Source organism: Sceloporus undulatus, chromosome 1, assembly GCF_019175285.1.
Source record: "Sceloporus undulatus isolate JIND9_A2432 ecotype Alabama chromosome 1, SceUnd_v1.1, whole genome shotgun sequence".
Classification (NCBI taxonomy): domain Eukaryota; kingdom Metazoa; phylum Chordata; class Lepidosauria; order Squamata; family Phrynosomatidae; genus Sceloporus; species Sceloporus undulatus.
Genome location: NC_056522.1, coordinates 263,470,532 through 263,491,451, shown reverse-complemented (window position 1 = coordinate 263,491,451; position 20,920 = coordinate 263,470,532). Strand labels below are relative to the sequence as shown.

Below are 20,920 nucleotides of genomic sequence, written 5' to 3'. Positions count from 1 at the left end.
TTATATTTCCTTCTACACAACATAATTTTTGGAAGGAGTGTTTTTGGAACTCTGTCCTCCCCCCCCCCCCCTTTAATACTCGGACCAAGCTATAGAGCAGGATTGGGGAATGTGTGGCTTTGCAGATGTTGCTGGGATGCAATTCTCATTCACCATAGACAGCATAATCAATGATGGAGAGATTAAATCATTTTGCATCTGGCTCCTTGGACATAGACACTTCTCCACCAGGCACACAAGGGAGGGGAGGCTGCAATGATTTTTTGGTAGGCCCAGGGACTTTGGTTGCTGCAAAGAGATCAAGGGAATACCAACTTTCACAGTGGCCCCAAGCAGACATGCAGGTTAACTTATACCTATGAATGCCAATAAGAGAATGCCAATCTGTAAATCAGCAGATCATGGTAGACACAACAATCTCAGACATTATGTAGGGGAGGGGATATTCTGTGGCATTTTGAGTCAGATGGGAGTTAGTTTGAGTATTTTGCAAAGGAAGAACAATATGTACTGAATGTCTTTGAGCCTAATATTTCCTTCTATTTATAGCTGTTATTGTCCCCATTTCTGCTGGTTGGAGTCTGGGGATTCATCTATGAAGGACTACAATGTGCTCTGAAGGTTCCATCCAAACTTATTGTGGTCATCTATTCATCTTGGTAGACTTTTGATTGCCCAGTAAAGAAAGATACTTCATGAGTCATTTAAGTGATGACACAAGTAACAAACAAATCTCCCATTTAAATTGTTATTTCTTTTGTAGGGTGAATGCTGCTGTGTACAGAGTCAGTCTTCTAAAAGGCAGTGGAATTTTCCTTAATAACCTTAGGGATCTGTTTGTTGAGACTTTTAGGCAGTTCTTAATATGTGGACATATGAACATTGTCAGCCACTTTTGCAGCACCAAAAGGGAAGCAATGCATACCCTGTAAGAGACGAAGGTGCGTAAAAGTGTATTTATATCCTAGTGTGCAACTATAAACACAGATTTAAAAACCATTCAAGGCTCAGCCTCCCATTAGGCAGAGTATGGTTGTCCTCTCAGGAGACAAAACACATAAGGGTAAGGGGGGATGAATTGTGCACCCTCAGCTCCCATGAGGTTCCCATCCCTTCCACCAGCTTGAAGACTCCAACACCATTCTCTGGCATCAACAAATGTTACTGCCAGCAAACAGTTGGGCAAGATATCCAGAGCCGAACACTGTGAAGCTCCAAAGAGCTCTGTGGTTCTTCCCAGCTCCTCAAGCCCTAGATGCCTTTCAGTGTTGGATCTTTGGAGCAAGGCACTATGAGCAATGGAGATCTTTATAGCCAGTGTTGCATTGACACAGGTAGTCTCCATGGCCACACTGCCTGAAGTGCCTTCCTCTACAAAGCATAGTGGGGAAGTAGCCTAATTCAGGCAGATGGGAAGACTATGGCCAGGTAACATGATTGCCTGCTTAACCTATCATACAAGTGCTGATTACAGATAAGAAATTTCAAGACCCCGATCTCCTTTCCGATGTCTCTTTTGTCTTTAAATCAGGCTTAGATTGAGTAATATTTCAAACAGAGAGCATTAAAGTAGGATACAGGGTGACATAATAACTGTCAAGAGAATACTTCTGAAGCAGTGAACTGAAGTTTATTGTTATATGAAGTACAAGCATAAAAGCTTGTGCTAGAAATTTCATCTTCTCAATCTATAAAGGTGTTACAGGATTCCTTTATGACATGGCTATATCTTTGAGGAAGACCCTTTGTCCATCAAATCTTCTGTTATTTCTTTTGCATGGTAATGGTTTTCCAACTAGGGATCTTTTGAAACCTTGCTACCTGAAATATTTGCAATTATTTGGGATCCTTTCATGGAAACAGCAACTTTTACTGCCACGTTAGGCCTCTCCTTTAAAAAAGCTTATATAACTTTTCTGACCTTCTCTTTTCTAAAAATTATTTTATTGTTATATAGAAAATGCCAAAATTTTATCTATTTTAAATAAATAAAATTTTATTTATAACCCCAAGCACACAGCTTTTTAAAAATGAGTTTAAATGTGTTGTTGTGTGCCTTCAAATCATTTCTGACCAATGTGACCCTCAAGGTAAATCTGTCACAGGGTTTTCTTGGCAAGATTTGTTCAGAAGGGATTTGCCTTTGCCTTCCTCTAAGGCTGAGAGAGTGTGACTTGCCCAAGATGTGTGTTTCCATGGCTGAGAAAGGATTTTAACCCTGGTTTCTGCAGTGAACCCACTACAGGATGCTGGCTCTTTGTGTGTGTGTGTGTGTAGTTCAATATATCCCTGAGCCAAATGACATATTGCCAGTGAGTTTCTGTGGTTGGGTGTGGATTCGAACCCTGGTCTCCAGAGTTGTAGTCCAGCAGTGAAACCACTACACCATTCTGGCTCTCAGTTTGAATGTAACTAATCTGTTATAAAACTAAAATAAGAAACAATGATACGTTATCTCAGAACTTATTATTATTCCGTAACATAATAAAAAGGACTCCATTCTTCAGTTAATTTATCAGGTTGTTTCTTGAAATAGACTCTTGTAAAGTAAGACAATTCATTTTCCTGAACCAGTCAGAGAGCAGTGGAGCTATGCTCGTTCTTGTCTTTATAGTATTTTTGCAAATTATGTGAATAATCTCCAGTTGTAATACTGATGATTTTTAGGGGTCAAGTTTAATAAATGTCCTAACTACTTTGACTTATGTTAATGATAAACTCATAGGAGCAATTGAAACTTGCAAGCAACATTCAAAGTTCATAGAGTAGAGATTGCAAACATGACACTAATGACTGGACACATTTTTATTAACACCATAAAGCTTTTTTTAAAACAACAAGATTGTCTGGCAGTTATGATATAAGGATGTAATATGAGAAACTACAAATTGCTGCAGCAAGGAAAACCACGTCATCTTTAAAAAAAACTGGTCTTGGCTTCCATGGATGGATAATATGAGATGGAAAACAGCAGTTTGGTGATGACCAGCAGGGGCCTATAAATTCAGCTGGTATATTGCTCTAGGGCCTGGAGAGCCAAGGAGGGGCCTGTGAATTTCTGATGGTCTCCTCCCTCAAAACAACAACAACCTCACAGCCCCCTTCCATTGCATTATTTTACAAAGGTTAGTTTACAAGATGCTGATGTTTGAAGATACATAATTCAGTACTAAATGTAGGTTTGTCCATGCCATCATATTTCCCATTTCATAGAATCATAGAGTTGGAAGAGACCACAAGGGCCACACAGTCCAACCCCCTACTATGCAGGAATACCTGATCAAATTACCCCCAACAGATGGCCATCCAGTTTCTGTTTAAAAACCTCCAGAGAGGGAGACTATATTATATCTGAAGTCAGCATATTCCACTGTCAAACAGTTCTCACTGTCAGAAAGTTCTTCTTCATGTTTAGGTAGAATCTCTTTTACTGTAGAAACTAGCCACCCCTTGACTTGGAATCCATGTCCCTCGCCCATTCGCGGGCAGTAAATGGAGGGGGACAAACTGGGGCATGTGCCGCCATTCTAGCCAATGGGGCTTGAATGTCCTCTATTTTTCGTTTTCATGTGGGGTGTGTCTCCATTCTGGAGAGGCTACTGTATTTCAATGTATGGTTTGTAAAAGTTGGACAGTGAAGAAAACTGATAGGAAGATAATCAAGTGATTTGAAACGTGGTGATGGAAAAGAGTTCTACAGATATCAGAGACTGATAAAAAGACAAATAAGCGGATTGTAAATCAAATCAAGCCTGAACTCTCTCTAGAAACTAAGGTCCAAAACACACAGCAGAAATAATCTAGTTTGAGACCACTTTAACTGCTCTGGCTCAGCACTAGGGAATCCTGGGAGTAGTATTTTATTGTGATACCAGAGCTCTCTATCAGAGAAAACTCAATGTCTCACAAAACTATAGTAGTTCCTAAAATTCCCTAGCATTGAGACAAGGCAGTTAAAGCGATCTCAAACTAGATTATTTCTCCAGTGTGTTTTGGGCATAAAATGACTAAATTAAGACTGTCATACCTTGGTCACATCTGGAGAAGACATGAGTCACTAAGAAAGACAATAATACTTAGTAAGGTAGAAAGCAACAGAAAAAGAGAAAGACAACATTCCAGATGGAGAGACTCAGTCATGGAAGGCATGGCCCTGGGTCTGTAAAACCTGACCAGGGCAGTTGATGATAGGTTGACTTGGAGGTTTCTCATTCATTGTTGTTGTTATTAGCTGCCCTCAAGTTGTTTCTGACCCATGGTGACCCTGTGGGTGAGACATCTCCAAGTATCCCTATCCTCAGGTCCTGCAAACCCAACCCTATAACCCTGATTGAGTCCATCCATCTGGTGTGCAGTCTTCTTCTCCCTCTTCTACCCTCTAACCTCTATTTATTAACTGATTACAAACTGTGTGAGATATTTCCAAATGTTTGTGTTCATTTAAGAATATCATTAACAATTCCAGATCTAGTAACGACAGAAAAAGAAAAGATCTTTTAGCAAACTCAGACATATTAAAAACTTTTAAAATAATATTTTCATTGATTTATAACATACACTGAACACAGAAATTTTTTTTGAAGTCAACGATGACTGATTTAATCAGATTGGGTATTGAATCAAGCATTTCCTGAGAAATTGATTTTGATAGTGTTATTAAAAATTTTGCAGGGAAAAAAGCCAGAACAGCTTATTTCAGTAGCTAATTAGGCTTATTTTTGCTTTTTCTAAAGTATAAAGTATATTGTTATCTGGTCTTGCTGGTACACAGGGAATAAAGCATTTATTAAAGTTTACCAGTGATCATATTCAGGCAGCCTGAGATTAGCCATCACGTTCAGTTATGCTTTCATAATCATACACTAAAAGCTGTCTACTTCATTTGTATTTTGTCATAACCATATTTTACTACAAAGAAGGAAAATTACAACTTTAAAATTCCATATTATACCATTATCTTTATTGAAAATACTTAACTGAGGATTAAATTTCACACAATCCCCATCCTGAAAGCAATCTTGTTCCACCTTGCAAAATCAGTTAGATCAGTTCAGTTCCCTATTGATTAAATCAAAACCTTGGAGTGATTTTAGGTTTATTACACCAAAAGCATAGAAATCAAGGGAAGAATGTAATGAACACATTGTAACCTCTTTTGCGTTTTATCCAAGGAAGACTATTTAAAAAGTGGCCAGCAGAGATCTTTGCTTGCTTCCCCATGTCTGGCAGCAATATATTATTCCTATAACATACATAATACACTCCTCTTACATTAGACACATACAAGTTTTACCAGGCATTTAACTGTAGCCTAACAATGAAATTAATAAGTCTGTGGATTTCCCCTCCATTATTTTAATCATGAGCAAGCAGGAGTTTCTGGGTGTCTGGTTTATGACTGCCAGGTCAGGATTATCACAGACCTTGAGATTTCAGGCCTCAAATCTGAAACCTAGGAATGACCCCTTGTAGCAACTTCTGATAACCTGATTCCCACATAGGATTCTTCTTTAACTGCTTTAGAACAGATAAATTGATTCCTTTGGATCATGTTGTGGCAATAACTTTATTAGGTCTACCAAAAAAACAGAGCAACACCAACAACAAAGGAGCAAAAGTGCTTACCAGTTTTTCAAACATTTAGATGTCTTCATGAGGCAAGATGTTACAGAATCATGAGGAGTAAGGGAGGGGTAGGAAGACTTGATCTTTAAGTCATGTCAGCTACATATTGCTCTCTTAGCATATTGTGGGGGGAAAAGTATCTGGAGTCTCACCCTTGGACATGCTGGAGGTGGAAAAGGCAAAGATGATTCTCTGTTTTGAAAATATGGCAGCGGAGGCCATTGCAAACTCAGAATATCTTTGTTTTCTTTGCAGTTCTTTCAGTTCCACGGAATAAATATGAAAGAGATATGGCTGTGCTGGGTGGAACTTTGGGGAGTTTGTTGGTAATTACACTAGTGCTGCTCGGATTGATCTCCTACAAGTATTACAAATTGAAAAAGGAACCCACAGAAGACAACACCAAAGTAAGTGGGCCATTGCCATGTGTTCACTTTGGGGAGACCACATCATAATATGAAAAGAGATTTTAATGCAAAGAAGAGCAGGATGGGATTTTAGAGAAGTTGTTTGGGGTTTGTTTTGCTAGCTTTTATCTTCAATATTGAAAATGTTTGAAAAGAAAGAAAAAGATACTAATATTGCTAATGCAACAAGTCGATAGAATACCACACATAAAGCACCACTCACAGCATCACTATAACATCCAAAATCCACAAAACAGTGATACATTTATTTGGCCAACCAAAATGCACAAAATATGTGATGCAAACTATTGAAATTCCATTGGCTTCTTCATCAGTCAACAGTGTTAAAAATCATACGGGAGGATTTAAAAAAAAAAAAAGATGATGATAGTCATAGGTCATTTTGTCAAGGTGTTAGTGTGATGTTCTGCACTGAGATAGTGTGGAGGGATATCTATGCCGGCAGGCCCTCCTCCACAGCTACCCCTGAATATGTTTCACAGCATCACTGTTTCACTAGGCAGACCTAATGTCAAGAAATACATTTTTGGAAGGGGGCAGGGGCTAGAGTTGTCATCCAAGAGAAAAGGAGACAGTAGTGCAAAAATGTTTTAGAACCACTGGTTTAAAGGGTTCCATGTTGGGAAAGGCTGCTCTAAGCCTCTCATGTCAAGGCTCCATACTTCCACCTTGTATATGTAAGAACACACATTTTATGTGAACACTTCCTAAAGTGAAAGTGAGAATATAAGGGGTGCGGGTGGGGAGATCCTGAGTTCATCTGCACAAAAGAATGGCAGATACTAAGATAGTTTACTTGCAACAGAAAACCATAGTTCTTATCAGCTTTAACCCTCTTGTCCTAGAGTATTTATTATCCTTCTTTGAGTGTTTGTAGATTGCATGCTCAAAAGTAGAAGGATATTATTTGTAAACAGGTGCACAATTTGCCGAGTCAAGAATTCTTAAACATAAGTAGGCTTAATTAGCAAGAAAGGCTTCTAGCCCTTGATTTAAAGGGAAGTAGGCATATATAAACTGAGATATGTGAAATTCAGACTGAACAAAAGAATGAACATGGCTAAAATAAATTTAAAGAAGTATGTGCTCTCCTTTTGGCATTCTCAATATCCTGTAAATTAAACAGGGTCTAGACCTAGTTAGTACTTGGATAGGAGATTAGCATAAAATACTAGACACTGTGGGCTTTATTTCAGAGGAACTAACTGACAGAACCACCTCTGAGTATTCTTTGCCTAAGAAAACCCTAAGAAATTCATGGGGTTGCCATAAGTCAACAGGTGACTTGAAGGCGTGCACGCATGCGCGCACGCACACACACACACGTGATTGGACATTTAAATATGTCAAATAATGTTGTAGACTCCGTAAACTCATAAATGAATCTGGAATGATTTATTTGCTCTTAGCTGAAGTATGCAATGATACAAAAATATTTTAAACTTTGTTTTGTTTTTTAGAATCATGAAACAATTGGTTAGCAATAGTACACTCAGTGCTGCCTCAGTTAAGTGTTCTAGCTAGAGCAGAATATATGAAATAGTATATACATAGATGAATTGCATGAATGTAGGTATTTAGGTTTAAAAAATTAAAATCAAAATGAAAGAAATGGCATTAAGTATATAGTTCAATGTCAGCAATTTTATCCTTGGAATTTAAATCAGTCTTGAAGTAGTTGGTTTTCTATTTTATTCCAACCCTTGATGATATGCAAGTTTACTATGTAGGAGGGCTTCCCTAAACAAACTTTATCACACTGAAATTCAATGTGAAAAAAAACTCTGGAAAATTGTATGCTTCAAAAAATGTGGTTAGAGTTATATTGGTGAGTACCGATGATGTGGACAAGATCCTCGGAAGTGTTCGGAAGACAACCTGCTCTCTCGATCCCTGTCCCTCATGGCTAGCGGCCCAGGGGGGACCGGCGGCAACTTCGTTGCTACGCCGGATTATTAATACATCTTTGAGGGAGGGCCAATTTCCATCAGAACTTAAATTGGCCATTGTAAAACCTATTTTAAAAAAGCCCTCCCTCGACCCCCTGTTGCATAATAATTATCGGCCAGTGTCGCTGCTGCCATTTTTGGGAAAGGTGATCGAGAGGGCGGTTGCAATCCAACTTCAGGCGGTCTTGGATGAAACGGATTATCTGGACCCATTTCAAACTGGCTTTCGGGCGGGTTACGGGGTTGAGACGGCCATGGTCGCCTTAGTCGATGATCTCCGTCTGGGCATCGACAGGGGAAGCGTGTCCCTGTTGGTGCTCTTGGACATCTCAGCGGCTTTCGATACCATAGACCATGGTATCCTTCTGGGGCGCCTGGCAGAGGTGGGAATCGGGGGCACTGCGCTCCAGTGGTTCCGGTCCTACCTCTCTGGGAGGTCCCAGATGGTGCAGCTGGGAGACGTGTGCTCCGACGAGCGGGCCCTTAAAACTGGGGTCCCTCAAGGAGCCATTCTGTCTCCCATGCTATTTAACATTTACATGAAACCGCTGGGAGAGATCATCCGGAGACATGGGGCGCGGGGTTATCAGTACGCTGATGACACCCAGATTATTTTCTCTATGTCTCCGACTGATGCAGTGACTGAGGATGGCGTCTCTCCTCTCGTGACCTGTCTGGAGTCAGTAATGGGCTGGATGAGGGAGAACCGACTCAAGTTGAATCCAGAGAAAACGGAAGTACTCGTGATAGGTTCCCCTGGTCCAGGAATGGCGGTGGTTCCACCTGTCCTGAACGGGGTCACGCTCCCTGTGAAGGACTCCGTGCGCAGTCTGGGGGTGCTTCTTGACTCGTCGCTTCACCTGACTGCTCAGGTGAACGCGACGGTCAAGAGCACCTGCCATCAGCTTCGGCTTATTCGCCAGCTGCGCCCATACTTGGCCCAGAGGGACCTTGAAACTGTTGTACATGCTCTGGTAACCTCGAGATTGGATTTCTGCAATGTACTCTACATGGGGCAACCCTTATACCAAATCCGGAAGCTACAGATGGTGCAAAATATGGCAGCCAGGCTGGTCACTGGAGTTTCTAGGGCCAGCCATATAACACCAGTACTGAAAGATCTTCACTGGCTGCCTATCCGCTTCCGGGCCCAATATAAGGTGTTGGTGATCACCTATAAAGCCCTAAATGGCTTGGGCCCAGGATACCTGAAGGACCGCCTCTCCCCACATATTCCGTCCCGCACCCTCAGAACATCCGGGCAGCAACTACTAAAGGTGCCGGGGGCCAGACTCTCTTCCGTCACTAGGCGGACTTTCTCCATCGCTGCCCCGGCCCTTTGGAACACGCTGCCCGCTGAGCTCCGCTCGACTACCTCCCTGGCCCAATTTAAGAAGGACCTGAAGACTTACTTATTCCAGCAAGCATTTCCCCCATAAAAATTCCTAAGGGCCTCCCTCCTCCTCCGTGGCCATGAGGATGAGCTAATGGGGTTTTAGCTGTTCTGTTTTTATTGTATAATTGTATGGCGTGATTTTGCTTTTAATCTATTGAATGTATATGTATCATGTATGTAAACCGCCCTGATCTAAGGAAGGTGCGGTATATAAATAAAACTTTTATTTTTATTTATTATTATTTATTATATTGAACTACAAAAAAAGAGAACCAATGTGGTGTAGTAGTTTGAATGGTTTGACTATGGACACCAAGGTCTGAAGCCATGCTCAGCCATGGAAACCCACTGGATGCCCTTGGGAACTCACATTCTTTCAGCATCAGAGGAAGGCAAGGGCAAACCCCCTCTGAAGAAACTTGCCACAAAAACCCCATGATACAGTCACCTTAGGGTCGCCATAAGTCAGAAAGGACTAGAAGGCACACAACAACAACAACAACAACAACACACCACCTGGGCATTAGGCCCCATCATTTTAAAGATGTATGATTATCCTATGTGCAATTCAGTCTGAGCTTGGAAACATTACTCCTAAAATCCCCTAGCCATCATGGCTATGCTTTCCCAAAGTCTAGTCTGAATTCCTTTGTGTCCTTTGTCGTTGTTGCTGTGTGCCTTCAAGTCATTTCCAACATATGGTGACCCTAAGGCAAGTTTCTTCAAAGGAGGTTTGCCATTGCCATCCTCTGATGCTGAAAGAGTGTGACTGGCTCAAGGTCACCTAATAGGGGTTTCAGGGCCAAGCGGGGATTCAAAGCCTGTTCTCCAGAGTCATAGTCCAATGCTTAACCTACTACATTACTCTGGCTCTTTTGCAACTGTGAACATCTCTGTTCTTATTTTGCAGGCTGTTGCAGGCTTGACCAATACCAGCTTTGAAAATGATGATAACCCTAACTCAGATGGAGAGGCCAATGAATTGCCAGCAAGCTTAGAGGCTGATGTCGACCACTCAGGCACTCCACCTCCCTTGGAGATGGCTGTGGAAAGCAGCCTGGCATCAGCTGCTTCTGAAGCAATCAAAAGTGAAGACAAAAATGAGGACAGTGATAGAGAAGTGAGGTCCATCCTCACAAAAGATAGGCGGATGGCAGACGATGATGGTTACAAGGCAGTGTGGTTTAAAGAAGACATTGACCCAGAAGCTAAGGATGAAGTTTTGGTGATTGAAGATGACAGCGATGCAGAACAGAACAGAAATGAGAGTGATGGTGATAGTAATGAGGAGGAGGATGTTGATGACAGTGATAATGATCGTAATGGTGGCAGTGGAAATAATGATAGTGGCGGAGGTACTGGTGATGTCTCCCTCATTCCAGGAAGAGCTCATCTCCCAGAAGCTCAATCTACTCTCAGTGAATCTCTTGAGAATGCAGAAGAAAATGTTGTTTATTTGTAAAATTAACCAAGTTGCCCAGTCTTGACTAGGTTTCTGCAACTATTTGGTGAACAGTTGAATTCTGCTCAATTCATGTGAAGCATGGACCAAGAAGGGTGATGTGCAATCTTGTCTCCTAGAATAGGGGAATAAATTATCCTTCCCCGAGTAGAAAGCATGTCAGTAGAAAGCTTTCAGAAATCATTATGTTCAGGCCAATGTACAGCGTCCAGGACCAAACCAAGCTCTTTTGGTGGACCTTAGGCAGAAAATTCCCATTTCCCACATGAACCAGGAAGTACCTCATAGCACAAGACAGTACTTTGTGGCAGGCACTGTAAGCAAGGCTGCGGTGCATTACACCAACAAAACAAAAGGAAAGAAAATAAGAAATACAGCAATAATTGATAGAAGTGTCAAAAAGAAAAATGTTTTCTCCATTTTCAGAAGAATAGCCCTTCAGCTAAGAATTACTAATAAAAGAAAATAAATGAAAGAAATCTGATAAATAATGGATTCACTTGTTTCTTATCGACTTATATAAAATACATTTTTTAAGAAAAAGGATCAGGAATTAGCCTCTAATTCAGATGTGACAGAAAGGAATTGGGGGAGAGAAATACTGTAGACAAGAGACTCCAGTGATCATAGAATGGGTGAATAATGTGTTTCTGCAGCAAGTTGACAAGTTGTGTTTGAATTAAGGAAGGTAGACAAAAGATTAATATATTCTTTGTAAAACAGATTGCAGATGTCAATTAGAGGGAGAGAAAATACCTAAACATCTAAATCATGCCAATTATTTAAACCTTCTGTGATAATTATGTGGCAGGGGAATATCATGCCTATTGGTTGGTGTTCATTTTAGAAAAGATAAGCTACATCTGTATAAGGCCTCCAGAAATATAATTTTGTTATAGTCCATTATTAAAAATAAATGTTGCAAAGAGTATTATGTGATGTCCATTAAGATTATATACATTCCATAATGTACCATAACTGTTTTCCCAGCCCTATAAATAATTTAAGACTTTGATTTTCCTTTTTTTTTTCCCTGGATAAAAATATCTGCTAAACCAATATTTGCCATTGGGCTGTGTGGAATCTAGCCACAATCCAGTTTCATTGCACAGAGAATTGTCTATGGAGGTTCTCTACAGGGAGAATGGAGTGTGCAGAGATGTAAAAAGAGGGATGGGGAGCCAGTGAAGTTGTACAATGTTAGGCCAGCCTACTTAAGAGCCGGCGGTGTAGTGATTTCAACATTGGACTAGGACTGTGGAGGCCAGGGTTCAGATCTCCATTCAACCATGGAAATATACTGGGTGACTTTGGGCAAATCACACTCTCTCAGGCTCAGAGAAAGGTAAAGGCAAACCTCCTCTGAACAAATCTTGCCAAGAAAAGCCAGTAATCGAGTCTTTTCACTTTTTTTTTTATTTGGGTAGAAATACCTCCGTTACACCATCTAATTTTCATGTTGCTCACTCTTTTTCCTTGTTTGTTTCCTTCCACCTCCCCATCATTATTTAAAATTATTCTCCATCATTGGCATATGATATACATGAAGTTTTTCTGCAAATAAAATACTTCTGAATTTGAAATTATTGCTTGATATAGTCCTTAAACATACAGAAAGGATTCATTAAGGAACTTAAGAATGCATAATCCAGGGTTATGCATTCAAGGCTGGTTCGTATTCATGATTTCTACATAGTCACTAGTTTAGGGAGTATGTAGGAATTGTGAAGGTCCCCCAATTTCCTGGGCAGAAGCTGCTGTGATCAATGGAGATCTTCTCCCCAGTCATTTGGGAAGTAGCAGACTCATGTTTCCCCTCCCTCTCTCACAAGTAATCTCCAGTGCTAGGGGGAATTGCTACTGAACTCTTGCAATGGAGATAACACATGAGAGGAGGTGGGAATGCCAGTCAACTGCTTTTCAATCCACAGACTTCCATTAACTGCAATGGCTGCTTCCCAAGAAATGGAGATTGTGTGGGTCAGGCTGGAAGATATTATTTTGCAACCTGCTAGTAGGTGATACAGAATCAAGACTTTTATTTATGACCTTCTGGTTTTTATATTCCCAAAGGCTTTTGTGATTGTGTCCATGAGATATAAAGTTTCTCTTTCTCAGCCACAACATCAAACATCATCCTTATTCTCATGGAAAAGATTCCAGGTACTATAATATAGCAGGGGTGGGGAAATCAACCAAGATATAGTTGAAATTACATCTCATTGAAAAGAAACTATTGCTGTAGGCACTTAGCGACAACTACCATCTGATGTTTCTTTCTTTTCTTTTTTTAAAATCAGACGCCTTGTTGACTGCCATTAGCTGCCCTTGGTTAATTTATGCATGATGTAAGATGTTTCCTTGAGGTATGATGACTATATTAGTTACTAATTAACAGCAGAGAAATGAGCCAGCTGCAAATCTCACTTCTCTCCACACTTGCAGTAACCCAGAAGAGTAGATCAGGAACAAAGCCTATAATAGTAAAAGGACAGGCATGAACTGAATTGTACAGAAGGACAGTTCTCTCCCTTATACATAGTGTAAGATTCTCATTAATAAGAACTCATTGCTATACAGCAGTTTTATTCAGCCTGGTGCCTCCCAGGGCTTTGGACAATGGCATCCTGCTAGCCTCAGCCAGCATGGCCAATGGTTAGGGATGACATGAGTTGTAATCCAAAACATCTGGAGGGCACCAGGTTGGAGAAGCCTTTTATAGTAGATATTCCACTCCTTTAACAATTGTATAAATAAAACAAAACACAGGCAAGAGTGCCCAATGCACACTGGTGACTGGTGCACATTGGGACTGATGTGGTGCACATCCCATTGTGAATCGGGCCCATTGTACATAAGGCAGTTTGCCAGATTTGTTGTTGTTGTGGAGTAGGCCCCGGCTCATGGTAACCCTGTGGATGAGTCATCTCCAAACCCCCCTATTCTCCACTACACTGATCAGGTCCTATATATTCATGACCATGACATCCTCTTGGAACGCCTGAGAGAGTTACGAATTGGAGGCATTGCATTGCAATGGTTCCACTCCTTCCAAAGGGTCATGCTTGGGGACAGTCACACTTCAAGAAAGGAGCTTAATTGTGGTGTCTCTCAAGATGCCATTCTGTCCTTGATGCTATTCAATATATATATGAAACCACTGGGAGAGATCATTCAGAGACATGGGGCTGGGTGTTATCAGTATGCTGATGATACCCAAATATATTTCTCTATGCCTCAGACTGCAGTAGTGACTAAGGATGGCATCTCTCCTCTTAATGAATGTCTTAAATTGGTAATGGACTGGATGAAGAAAAACAGACTAAAACTGAATCCAGATAAGACTGTGGTTCTTGCTGTATGAACCCCGAGTCTGGGTAAGGAGATATGTTCACCGGTCCTTGTTCATGATTAGAGGAGAAGCAGATCTGCAGTAATTTTAAAGCTTCTCTATCCCTAGTTTTTTTTTAAAATTGCTAAGTACAAAACTTTTACTATCCCTCTTGCAGGCATTTTTGGTGGCGATTCCTGGGACTTCCTTATAGTCTGGATTTCTGATGCAATACCTACAGATGGCCTTTTCTGCCCTATGTGTGGCTCATTTGTAGGCTCATGTCCAGCTATGCTTCAGCACCATGTTCACCCATGCCAGGCACATCTGTTACTTCTTGGATTATGGAGTTATGAACCTTTACAGTTTGGGTGAAGCATCAAAGAGATGATGGAAAGGAGGAGCTATTTCTGGGGGGAAATGAGGGGCAGGTGGGCCAGATTCAGACACTTATCTGACCTTGGAGGACTGCATATGGCCCCTGTGGGCCAGATGCAGCCTGCAGGAACCATGTTCCCACTGTTTTAAAGTCTAATCTTCCCCCTTTTCTTTTGAAACTCATCACAATTGTATTTGCAAATTAAGGCATGCACCTAAAACAAAGTAGCTGGACTGACATACCCTCTAATTGTCCCAAATTGACAGAGGAATTTATCACACCGGAGGCTAAGTGCCAAAACCCATGCAGAAACTGGATTTAAATTCTGGGAATATCCTGCAAAAGCAGGATCATTTTCAGACACATCGGGGGCATTGAGCATTAATCTGACATTAATCTACAGAGATAGTGGCCAAAATTGACCACTTTTTTACTTTTGGAACAAAACCTGTGAAAGCAGGTTCGTTTTCAGACACATTGGGGGCATTGAGCATTAATCTGACATTAACCCGCACAGAAAGTGGACAAAATCAGGTACTTTTTACTTTTGGGATTTTCCTGAAAGTAAAAAGGAGCTAATTTTGTCCACTTTCTGTGCAGGTTAATGTTGGATTAATGCTCAACGACCCCAATGTGTCTGAAAACAATCCTGCTTTTGCGGTTTTTGTCCACTTTCTGTGCAGGTTAATTTCAGATTAATGCTCATTGTGTCTGAAAACGATCCTGCTTTTGTGGATTTAAATCCCATTTCTGCACGAGATTTGGCCAATTCCCTCCTGTGTGATAAACTCCAGAGACAATCCTCCGCTCACTTGAACTCCAGAGCTATCATTCGCTAATACAGAATGTTAAGGCTGAATCGGGGGTGTTTAGTTAACTACAGCTCCCATTAGACCTAGCCAGCATAGCCAATGAATTCTGAGTGTTGCAGTCCAAAAATATGAAGAGGCTACATGATTTCTACCCCTGGCCTAAATCTAATGGCTGGGCCCAATGAACCTGTCAACTCTTGTATGTAAACCCCATTGCTTCAATGAGCTTACTGTAGTTGGAACTAGTAACTGGGATTTACGTTACTAAACTACATGTCACAGGATTTGTGGAGAGTAGAATCAAATCATATGTAACCACGTAGTCTAGCTAACTCACATATTCTCCAACTGTCCCAGTATGGAAGGAACAATATTGATTAATCCTCTGTCATTCCACTTTCTCAGGTGCTTCTAAAATGTCCCAGTTTTTCTTTGCTCTTCCCACTTTCCTCTCTTGTCCTTGGCTTACTTCTGCTACTGGCTTTCAAGAGCCAATATAGTGCCAGCGTGATAGGAGGTGTTTTAATGAGTTCCAATGTATTTGTGGGTTTGTTTTTGTTTTTGTTTTTGTTTTGCTTCTTGTTCTTCCTTTCCCTGCCCTGACTATTTGCTTTTTTAGTTGGTTCTTGTATTTCAACACTGTGCAGCTTTGTTTTCTTTTCCTTTGCTTTCTTCTGGAAGCTCTGCATTGCCTATTTTCACACTATTTTGTGGATTTATTGTTAGCCACTCTGCTAGTGACTCTTCTAGGTTGAAAACAGGAGCTAAGAATCATAAAGTGTTGGGGAATATAACACTTTACTGGGTTGAATTTGTCTTTTCTCCCTTGTGATAACCAGTGACAATCCTTAAACTGGGAGTAAAAAATGTTTTAGAACAAGCCCAAGGACAGCCAGGCACAACAAGGCCCCCAAATAGCTCAATTGATTGATTGGTCAACAACAATTGACCGATTGCTTGTCTATGAGGGAACCATGAGTATTCCAAACTTAAACTCAGTGTTTACAATCTCCAATGCTAACAGTTTTTTGGCTTTGGATAAATAAAGTGAAAGACTCTATCTGAACCCTTGAAAATCTCTGGCAATGATTTGTCTGCTTATGAGGACAGAGTGTCCTTAGAGTCAAATGGGGCAGATTAGCATTTTCTTGAGAAATTATTTATTACTGTGAAGAAACAACACATTAAACAACAATCACAGCTCAGAGACTATTTTGGAGGGGGAACAGTACCTTTTAACTGTGCATACTGTTATTTCAGTTTATGAACACTTGGAAAAAATTGTTAAACAACTCAGCTTTCTTAAACTCTCCTTTGACACTTTTATGCAGAAACATGTATAAATGCTAGTGAGCAAAAAGAACACCGTAAGAATTAAAGTTCACTAAGAACTTTAAAGGAACTGAAAAAAGGAAACTGCAAACCAAGTCATGCTGCAAATTGCCTCAAACAGAATAAACAATGGTCATATAGAGAGAGAATAATAATAATAATAATAATAATAATAATAATAATAATAATAATAATAATAATAAATTTTATTTCTATTTCCCACCTCTCCCAATGGATTGAAGTGGGATTACAAGCATAAAACCACAATAACTTCTAGATTACAATAAAATATCATCACATAAAAATACAGTTCAGGACAATAAAAACATCATCTAACATGCAGTATTACAGCCAAAAGTAGGATTTTCCTTAGGTTCTTCATAGAAGATTGGGTGGGTAGGCCCACCAGAAGAGATCTGTCTTTAGTGCAGTACTTGAGGCTCCATAAAGGGGGGCTCGTTTGACCTCGGCAAATACTGTCATATTGGATTTCTAGATCCGTAAAGGGGGGCACAAAATCTTTTTCCTAGGGGGGGCATGACAGAAAATAATTGAGAAGCACTGCTTTAGTGCCTTCTTAAAGGCATCTAAGGTGGTAATAAGATGGATCTCTTCCGGCAAATTGTTCTATAACTTAGGAGCTATGGCTGAATACGCTCGGTGGGAAGTTGTTGTTAATCTGATATTTGAGTATTCTAATAAATTCTTCCCAGATGTTCTGAGAGTGTGGGACGGATTGTGTAGGGAGAGGCATTCCCTCAAGTAACTTGGGCCCAAGCCATGTAGGGCTTTAAAGGTAATAACCAACACTTTTTACTGTGCCTGGAAGCTAATTGGCAACCAGTGAAGGGATTTTAGAACCAGTGTTATGCAGTGTGACCTGGATGTTCCAGTGAACAATCTGGCTGCCACATTTTGAATCAGTTGAAGCTTCTGAACTTAATACAAAGGTAGCCCCATGTAAAGAGCATTACAGAAATCAAGATGAGAGATTACCAGTGCATGTACCACTGTTTCAAGGTCCTTTCGGTCCAGGTAGGAATGCAGTTGGCATATCAGCCAAAGCTGCTACCGAGGACTGCTGGCTATCGCATCCACTTGAGATGATAACTGTAGAGATGAGTCCAGGAGTACTCCCAAATGGCAAACTTTGTCCTTTAGGGGAAGTGTGACCCCGTCCAGGACTGGTTGACAAATCTTCATCTCTGGACTTGGGGTACCTATCGCGAGTACCTCCGTTTTCTCTAGATTCAGCTTGAGTCTGTTTTCCCTCATCCAGCCCATTACTGACCCTAGACAGGCATCCAGAGGCGAGATGCCGTCCTTAGTCACTGTAACAGACATGGAGAGATAAATCTGGGTGTCATCAGTGTACTGATAACACTGCGCCCCATATCTCCAGTTGATCTCTCCCAACGGCTTCATGTAAATGTTGAATAGCATGGGGGATAGAATGGCGCCTCTTAGAGGAGCAGCTATCTCCCAGCTTCACCATCTGGAATCTGCCCAAGAGGTAGGAACGGAACCACTGGAGCACAGTGCCTCTGATACCTAGCTCCCTCAGGCGTTCCAGAAGGATACCATGGTCTATGGTATCGAAGGCCACTGAGATGTCCAAGAGCACTAACAGGGTCACACTTCCCCTGTCGATGCTCAGACGGAGATCATCGACTAAGGCAACCATAGCAGTCTCAACTCCGTATCCCGCCCTGAAGCCAGTTTGAAATGGGTCCAGATAATCAGTTTCATCCAAGACAGCTTGGAGTTGGAAGGCAACTACTCTCTCAATCACTTTGCCCAAGAATGGTAAAAGGAAGACCGGTCTGTAGTTGTTTCTAATCAGGGGGTCCAGGGAGGGTTTCTTTAAAAGTGGTTTCACTATCGCTTGTTTCAAATGAGATGGAAATATTTCCTCCTGAAAGGATGCATTTATTATAAGTTGTAATAATGTTTTTATTGCATCCCCTCCCTGAATGGTCAGCCATGATGGGCAAGGATCGAGGGGGCTCGTTGTCTTCCTTACACTTCATCAGAATTTACAAACTCAGCGTGATCCAGTTTAATGGGGTCCATGGAGTCACTGGATACCTCTCTTATTGTTTCTGTTATAATGCCGGCATCAAGACCAGCCTTTATCTGAGAGATTTTATCTGCCAAGAAGTTGTTAAAAGCATCACAGCAGGCCTTGGTTGGTGTCAGTAATGGGTTCAGGGTGGGAGGCAACTGGGTTATCTATTTAACCACCCTGAACAGCTCTGCTGGATATGAAACGCAATACATGCAGCACAGAAATAATTCTTTGCTGCATCTATTGCCACTCCATAACAGTATAATAGGTTCTCATGGAGTGTCTTGTCCAATAAACGCTGATGTTTCCGCCAGTGGGACTCTAGTCGTTGCACAGCTTGCTTGATTTTTTGAAGATCTTCCATGTACCATGGATTTTAATTGGAAGTGGGCTGGAATGGACGCTCAGGAGCGATAGTGTCTATGGCCCTGGTAAGATGGTTATTCCAGGTATCAACCAGGGCTTCAACAGAATTGCCATCATTCCCAACCATAAAACCCTCTAGGGCTTCCTGGAACCTTTTGGGTTCCATCAGCCTTTGATGGCAGACCATTCTAATGGGTCCTCCAACCCCGAGGGGGGTCTGGATAGTAGCCTTCAGTCCCACCTTGATCAGAAAATGATCCATCCATGAAAGGCAGAGATGTAAGTTACCTTTGCCCACAGATGTTCTAGGTCTGTACTAAAGACCACATCGAGTGTATTACCTGCACAATGGACCCGAGACTAACTTTGACAGGCCCATGGCTGTCATGGAATCCATGAACTCCCGAGCTGCACCTGATAGATCTGATGAGCCAGCCTCAAAGGGGATGTTGAGGTCCCCCAGGACAAGCAGCCTGGGAGACTCCAACACCAGCTCCGAGACCAGCTGTGTCAGCTCGGCCAGGGAGTCTGATAAGACTTTCTCTGTAGCTCGCCCTCCCCCACCTGGGCAACGGCCTTGAGGACTTGCCTCGCCGCCGGAGCGGAGTTCCCCAAGGGGCGGGGCCGGTGAGAGCGGCCCCATAAAGCCGGCTCCCGGCCTCCCTGGAAGGACGCTGCCGTTCACCCTTCTTCCACCTGGGCAACGGCCTTGAGGACTTCGCCTCACCGCCGGAGCGGCGTGTTGAGGGACAGGGCCACTATTTTATAGTGGCGCAAGGGGCGAGAGGGCTGTCCCCAAGTCTGCCTAGGACAGAGGATGATTGCTGTATCACACCTCTGTTCTTTTTGTGGTCTGCGAGGGGGAGGGAGAGGGCATGGACGCGGGGAATGTTTTGGCTGGGGAGGAAGAGGGTAACATCGGTGTGAGCGGGGCTCCTATTGAGGTGGTGTGGGGCAGGGGGAGGTATGGCGGTAGGAAGGTGGACTTGCGTTACAGAGGAAGGTGAGATCGATGCTTAATATCTATCTCTCCTTCCGGTCCCCCTCCTAACCAAAGGGACCTGAGGGTCATTCCAACCAGGCCACAAACCCTGTTGCTGCTCCTGTGCAATGCCAGGTCGATCAACAATAAGTCCCACATCCTCCATGATCTGCTGGAGGATAGAAATTGCGACCTGGCTTGCATTACCGAAACCTGGCTTGGGCCTGAGGGAGACGCTGTGTGGGCACAGGCCCTCCCAGCCGGGTTTTCGGTGAAGGACCAGCCCAGGTTAGGTGGGCGGGGGGGGTGTTGCTTGGTCTATAAGAACACCTTGCCTCTCACTAGGAACCACATCCGACAAACTTCTTTTATCAAGTGTATTTACCTGACTCTGTTGATGCCCTGACTGGTATTTGGAATACCGGTCTCTCTAGGGCTATACACAGTATCGCTCCCAAGCGCCCTCTCAGGCCTGCTTCCAAACGTAAGCCCTGGTATACGGAAGATCTCCAGGCGAGGAAGCGGGTTCTGCGATGGCTAGAGCACCGCTGGCGGAAACACCTACGCTTAGCCGACAAGGCTCTCCTAGACCGCCTTTTGGAGGACTACGGAGAGGCGATACGAGCAGCTAAGAACTCGTTCTATGGTGCTCGTGTCGCGTCCGCGGAGTCACATCCAGCAGAGTTGTTCAGGGTACTCAGGGAGCTAACTCAGCTCCCTCCTGCCCTGAACCAGATCCTTGAACCTTCTAAGGCCTGCTGTGACCAATTTAACAACTTCTTCGCGGATA

At 42.2% G+C, this 20,920-nt stretch overlaps 1 protein-coding gene across 1 annotated transcript in view; it reads left to right on the top strand.

Annotated features, from left to right (window-relative positions):
• Positions 1 to 10,860, top strand: part of CDHR5 (cadherin related family member 5) — a 54,561-nt gene extending 43,701 nt beyond the window's left edge. Inside the window, 2 exon segments of the mRNA XM_042449952.1 lie at positions 5,881 to 6,032; positions 10,309 to 10,860. Of these exon segments, the coding sequence (XP_042305886.1) occupies positions 5,881 to 6,032; positions 10,309 to 10,860 (704 nt within the window).
• Positions 10,861 to 20,920: the final 10,060 nt, after the last annotated feature.